Here is a 6,755-nt window from a genome sequence, read left to right on the forward strand (position 1 = left end):
ATGTTTAAGTGTAATATTTGTGAGCGTTCCTACAAAGTGAACAGGGAGCTTTTGAGACATAAAAGGGTGAAACACGAGGGTGTTAAATACCCATGCTCGCAATGTCCGGCCGTTTATACCAGACTTGCGAATTTAACGTTACACGTGGCTACCCGAAACTCTACCCCTAAGGTACCTTTCCCCCTCGTGACCAATGCAGGTCCATCAACCTCTACCTTTGTTCCTCCTGTTGTCCCATTTTCGGGTCCATCAACCTCTACCTTTGTTCCTCCTGTTGTCCCATTCTTGGGTCCATCAACTTCTACCTTTGTTCCTCCTGTTATCCCATTCTCGGGTCCCTCAACCTCCACCTTTATCCCTCCTGAGACGCAGAGGCCGAAACGGTCCACGTCTGACCCATCCACTCCTGAGACGAAGCGGCCGAAACGGTTCACGTCCATCCCTATTCCTTCCCTAGATGAACTGTCCGACGATGAGAATCGTGCCCTGGACGCGTTCATGAACCGAGAGGAGGGTCTCATCAATGGATCTCTACTGGGAACTCCTCCACCTACCGTTTGCGAAAATCTGGATGAACTGTCCGACGATGGAAATCGTGCCCTGAACGAGTTCATGGACCAGGAGGATGACTTCCCAGCCCTTTCCAGCCAGGAGAACCGCGACATCCATCGCTTTATGGATCAGCAGGAGGGTGGCGGTGGCCAAGAGCAGGAGGAGGAGGTACCATTCGTTGCGTCACCGGAAGTTCCTCTTCACGATGAGCTAGAGGAACTGGAAGTACTCGGTAGGGCTATTTTTTGCGCACTTTTCACACCCGTAGCGACTGAGACAGACGTAGAGCTGTACGTGGGTAGACATAGGGCAGCGATTGAAAATTACTTACGTAATAAACTGGCTAGAGATAGAGGGATTAAGTGGTATTTAACTGTCAGGGCTCGCTACACCCGTCAGTAAGCCGACACTGACGAGGAAGTAGAAAATTTAATTTATCACAGAACCCGAAACCTTGCTATTTTGAGCCCCGACGTTATCCCCGCGCTGCGGAGCGGTTTGGTATTGACGACACTTTGTGTCGTTGGATATAATCCATGCTCACGTACCGTAGGGTGACGGCGTCTCTTCTCGGGGAATCCTTGGAGATCTCCTCCGACCGTGGCTGTCCTCAGGGAGGGGTTCTTTCCCCTCTTCTTTGGTGCCTGGTGGTGGATGAGCTGCTGGGCCGACTCGGGGAGGGGGGGTGTCACTGCTTTGGCTATGCGGATGACATCGCAGTGATTGTTACAGGGAGGTTCCCTGCAACTATCGCTGCACTGATGAAATCTGTCTTACATGAAGTTGAGGAATGGTGTAGGGAAGTTAACCTCACCGTCAATCCCAATAAGACTGTCCTTATACCGTTTACCCGGAAAAGGACTAATGACCTCTTCAATGATATTTCCTTCTTTGGACAGGTTTTAAAGAAGTCCTCCGAGGTCAAGTACCTTGGCGTGACCCTTGATGCCAAGCTTACTTGGAAATCCCATCTTGATCTGAGTATCAAGAAAGCCAAAATTCTATTTTGGCGTTTAAGGAGTTCAGTCAGCAAGTCCTGGGGTTTAAGCCCTAGCGCTGTAAACTGGATTTATACTAGGATCATCAGGCCAGTGGTCTCCTATGGAGCCCTTGTCTGGTGGCCCAGGGTTCGCCTTAAGACAGCCCAAGATGAACTACGCAAGCTTCAAAGGCTGGCGTGCATCGGTATCACGGGGTCCATGAGGACAGCCCCCACAGCCTCTCTGGAAATCCTTCTCAATATGCTTCCCCTTCACCTCTTTATTGAGGAAGAAGCTATTATGGGAGCCTGTAGGCTCAACAACCTCGGCTGGTGGAAGCCCAAGCACTGGGACTTCAGTCACACCAAGCTTTTCAGTGAGTACAGCAGTACTGAGCCATCACTTGCGATGGTCTCAGATAAGTCTGTTATATCACACCACTTCGACAAGCCCTTCAGCGTACACTTTCCCAGTCGCGCTGTTTGGGAGACCACCCCAGTCCTTGGAACTGGGGGGGAGTCCATCTGGTTCACGGACGGCTCTAAAACGGACTCTGGAGTTGGTGCCGGGGTCTACTGCTTGACCAAGAAGTTTGGTTTTTACGAGAGCCTTGGCAACTTTGCCAGCGTTTTTCAGGCGGAAATCATGGCCATTTGCTTATGTGCGGATTTCTGCAACAAGAAAAACTACCGCGGACGGACGATTCAGATTTATTCGGATAGTCAGGCCGCCCTCAAGGCGCTAAATCAGTGCCTTGTCGATTCTAGACTGGTGCTCAGCTGCCTGGATCTGCTGAGTTCTTTGGCTGCCCGCAACAAGGTTCAATTGCTGTGGGTGCCAGGGCACTGCGGATACCTGGGCAATGAGAGGGCTGATATGTATGCCAAAAGGGGGCTGAGGCGAAGTTCTTCGGACCTGAGCCTGCGGTTCCCATCCCCCATGGCATCATTCGCCATAGGATTCACTGCCGGATGTCTGCACTTCAACCGCAACTCTGGCTTGACATGGATGGGCAGAGACAAGCCAAGGAGTTTGTCCCGGGTCCTTCTATTACTAGGGCAAAGGAACTGCTTGCCCTTACCAAAAGCAAAATTAGGCTGGTCACCAGTCTCCTCACTGGACACTGCCGGCTGAATAGACACCTGCACCTACTGGGCATCGTTGATGACCCACTCTGTAGGTTCTGCCGGGAGGAAGAGGAAACCTCCTCCCATATCCTATGTTGCTGCGACTATCTCGCGGCCATGAGGTTTGAGCATTTCGATATGCATACTATGGAACCTCACCAGTTCTCTACTGTCTCGGTCAATCGGATTCTCCGATTCATCGAGGCGACAGGACTCTTCGCAGTCTAACCAGTTCGGGGCGCACAATATACCCTTGGTATCGGTGCTCGACGCGGCGACGCGTCACCCCCTTCAACAATAACAATATCCCCGGACAGATAGATTTTAGTATAACGACTCTGAAACGTTTAATGGAGGAGTACGAAGCGCAAGGTAGCGGGTGGGTTCTAGATAAAATTCTCTTCCTGCAAATTAATATCATAGCGTACCTCCCGCTTCACGGGGGTACGTACTTCGAAACCCCTAAAAATCTCCTAGCTAAGAGGGCCCTATTAAATGTGCGAAATACGGACAATAATTGTTTCTCATGGTCAATTTTGGCACATTTACACCCTGTTAACCATGGGAACAACCCCGATCGTGTAGAAAAGTACCTAGAGTATAGTAACGAATTGGACATGGCCGGTATTACGTTCCCCGTGGAAGTAAATACCGGTAAATTAGAGAATTTCGAACGGGTGAATAACCTTTCGATTAATGTATTCGGATACGAGAAAGAGGTCTTCCCCCTTTACGTGAGTTCCAACAGAGTTGAGGAACCACGTCAAGTAGATTTATTGCTATTAACCGAGGGTGAGAAGAAGCATTTCTGCTTAATCCGAAGCATGAGTCGACTTCTAGCGACGGTGTTCACCGCAAACGGACACACGAACTATTACTGTCGTTATTGCCTCCATCGATTCTCCGGTGTAAACTCGGAGGAAAACTACAAGGACCACATCAAGGAGTGTAGTATACACGGACCCCAGAAGATCGAGATGCCGGTAAAGGAACCTATCCTGGAATTCAAAAACGTCGCATGGCAGCAGAAGGTAAACTAAAACTTTTGTTATTTATCAGGGTATTTTGAATAGCGCGCCAAAAATAGTTTACTGAGGGTAACGTTAGACGGCGCCTATATAAAGATAAATAAAGCAGACGATAAGATGCATGGGAGAGAGAGAATGTTTTGTTTACATTTTATCTAATATAGTTTTATTTCTATTTCTCACAGGTTAAATACGTCATCTATGCCGATTTAGAGTCTATTCTCCGCAAAGTTCACCGATGCGATCCCGATGTCGACCTCTCTTCAACCACGAAAACTTCGCAGCATATCTCCTGTGGGTTTAGTTATGTCATCGTTAGTCACGACGGTACAGTCTCTAAACCAGTTACTAATCGAGGGATAGATGCCACGGAAAAGTTTTTAGAAAACCTTTTGCGTGAAGACGCAATTATTCAGCGTAAGATTAAAGATAACGCACCCATGAATCTATCAGACTTAGAAAAGGCGCAATTCGCCTCGGCCCAATCCTGTTACTTATGTAACAAGCCTTTCACTGTAAATGACTGTAAAGTTTGTGACCACGACCACACTAACGGAACCTACAGGGGAGCTGCTCATAATTCGTGTAACCTGAAACTGAAGACCAGGAATTTCGTTCCCGTCTTCATGCATAACTTATCTCGTTACGATGCTCATCTTATTATGGACAAAATTGGATTGGTCAAAGATCACAAGATTACGTGTATCCCCACGAATTCGGAAACGTTCATGTCGTTTTCTCTGGGTAAATTACGATTCTTAGACTCAATTAGGTTCATGCCGGCATCGCTAGAGACACTCGTATCGAATTTGGCTCGAGGAGGAGCCGATAAGTTCAAGTGTTTAAACTCTGCCTTCAGCGCTGACGAAGTACCGCATCTGCTGAGGAAACAGGTTTACCCCTATGACTACTTCGACTGCGAGGCTAAATTCGACGAGACCGTGCTGCCACCCAAGGATGCCTTCCTCAATTCCTTAACTGACGAAGAGGTTAGTGAGGAAGATTATTCTCAAGCTCAAAAGGTTTTGGGAAAATTCCAACTCACTAACTACGGTGAGTACCATGATTTATACGTTAAGACCGACGTTCTGCTCCTAGCGGATGTTTTTGAAAGTTTCAGGGCTATGTGTCTAGAATATTACAAGTTAGATTGCGCGCACGCATATACAGGTCCTGGTTTCGCTTGGCAAAGCGCCCTTCACATGACCCAAGTGAAATTGGAACTACTGCAGGATCCAGATATGCATCTCTTTATTGAGAAGGGTATAAGAGGGGGTGTTTCTTTAATTACGCATAGACTAGCCATAGCCAATAATAAGGATCTCCCCGAAACATTCAACCCAGCAGAACGTAGCTCTTACATTACCTACCTAGACTGTAATAACCTTTACGGCACCGTAATGTGTCATCACCTGCCGATGAGAGGATTTCGATGGATTCAACCATGTGAAGATTTCACTCGTGAAATTATCTTGAATCACCCAGACGATGATCCCCAGGGTTTTATCCTGGAGGTTGATCTTGACTACCCGAAAAGTTTGCACGAAGAACATAACTGTCTACCCTTAGCTCCCGAACGTAGAGTTATTAACGCGGATGAGCTTTCACCGTATTCGATTGAACAGTTGAACAAACTGAAAATTAACGTACAGGATAGCCTCCCAAAGTTAGTTCCCACGCTCTACAATAGGGAGAAATATGTTCTACACTACCGGAATCTCAAGTTTTACATCGCTAAGGGGATGAAATTGGGGAAAATCCATCGAATACTCACATTCGAGCAGGGTGCGTGGTTAAAACCATTTATCGAGTTCAACACGGAGAAAAGGAAGCAGGCGGTGAACGACTTTGAGAAGGATTTTTTCAAGTTGGCCAACAATAGGTACGCATCTACGCTACGCTAAGTTATTATTTCACACGTAAATTAATCAAAATTTTTATCTATTAACAGTGTTTTCGGGAAGACGATGGAAAACCTCCGCAACAGGATCAACTTTGATCTTGTCCAGACCCGGGAGATGGCAGTTAAGAAGGCCAGTTCACCGACATTCCAGAGGTTCACCATCTTCAGGAACGAACTGGTTGGGATCCATCGTCTGAAGAAATCACTCAAGTTGGACCGACCCATTTACACCGGTTTCGCCATCTTGGACCTCTCAAAGTTGGTCATGTACGACTTCCATTACAACACTATGAAGGCCAAATATGGCGACGACCTCAAACTTCTTTTTCCCGACACAGGTATGATTTTTTAAAAACGTTTACTAGATTTAAATCCTTTTTACTACTTTCAATTTTAACTAATTAAATGTTTTTACGTATAATTACAGACAGCCTGAACTATCAGATTTTCACCGACGATTTGCCTCGGGACTTTGCCCACATGAAGGAGATGTTCGACTTTTCCGCTTACCCCAAGGAACATCCTCTCTTCAGCGAGGAAAACAAGAAGGCCCTTGGAAAGTTCAAGGACGAACTCAACAGCATCCAGATTCAAGAGTTCTGCGGCTTGCGGCCGAAAATGTACAGCATCCTGTCGGCAAAAGGTGAAAAGAAGACGGCGAAGGGAATCTGTCGTCGCGTGGTCAAAAAGAAGATACGTCACGCTCAATACAAGGAATGCCTGCTTCAACGTAAACTCACCACTGAGGAGATCAAGAGGATAGTCAGTGTTAAACACGAGCTATTTTCCATCACCCAGAAGAAACTCGCCCTTAACCCATGCGATGATAAGAGATTCACCATCGATGGAGTGTCAACATATGCTCATGGTCATTTTAAAATTAAGGAATAAAATTTCAAATGTATAATTACTTTCTGTAACCCTATCCCCTCCCATACCCTTTGGTGCGAAGTGGCCGAAACGGTCCACGCCCAATTTCCCCTCCCATACCCTTTTGGTGCGAAGTGGCCGAATCGGTCCACGCCCAATTTCCCCTCCCATACCCTCCTGGTGCGAAGTGGCCGAAACGGTCCACGCCCAATCCTTTTCCTTTTAAATTTCATAGTTTAATGTATAGTTTATAAGTTTAATTTAATGTATATATATTTTCAATGTTTAATTGTAT

General features: G+C 46.8%; 1 protein-coding gene across 1 annotated transcript; it reads left to right on the forward strand.

The window, feature by feature from the left end:
- Positions 1–3,009: 3,009 nt before the first annotated feature.
- On the forward strand, positions 3,010–6,481 carry LOC149656749 (uncharacterized). Its single transcript, XM_089844620.1, has 4 exons — positions 3,010–3,690; positions 3,873–5,569; positions 5,639–5,928; positions 6,018–6,481. Exons 1-4 carry the CDS (start codon positions 3,010–3,012, stop codon positions 6,479–6,481), a joined length of 3,132 nt encoding a protein of 1,043 aa, XP_089700746.1.
- Positions 6,482–6,755: the final 274 nt, after the last annotated feature.

Source organism: Phalangium opilio, unplaced genomic scaffold (genome assembly GCF_054372755.1).
Source record: "Phalangium opilio isolate 3A_F unplaced genomic scaffold, DU_Popi_V2 ptg000077l_1, whole genome shotgun sequence".
NCBI classification, from domain to species: Eukaryota; Metazoa; Arthropoda; class Arachnida; order Opiliones; family Phalangiidae; genus Phalangium; species Phalangium opilio.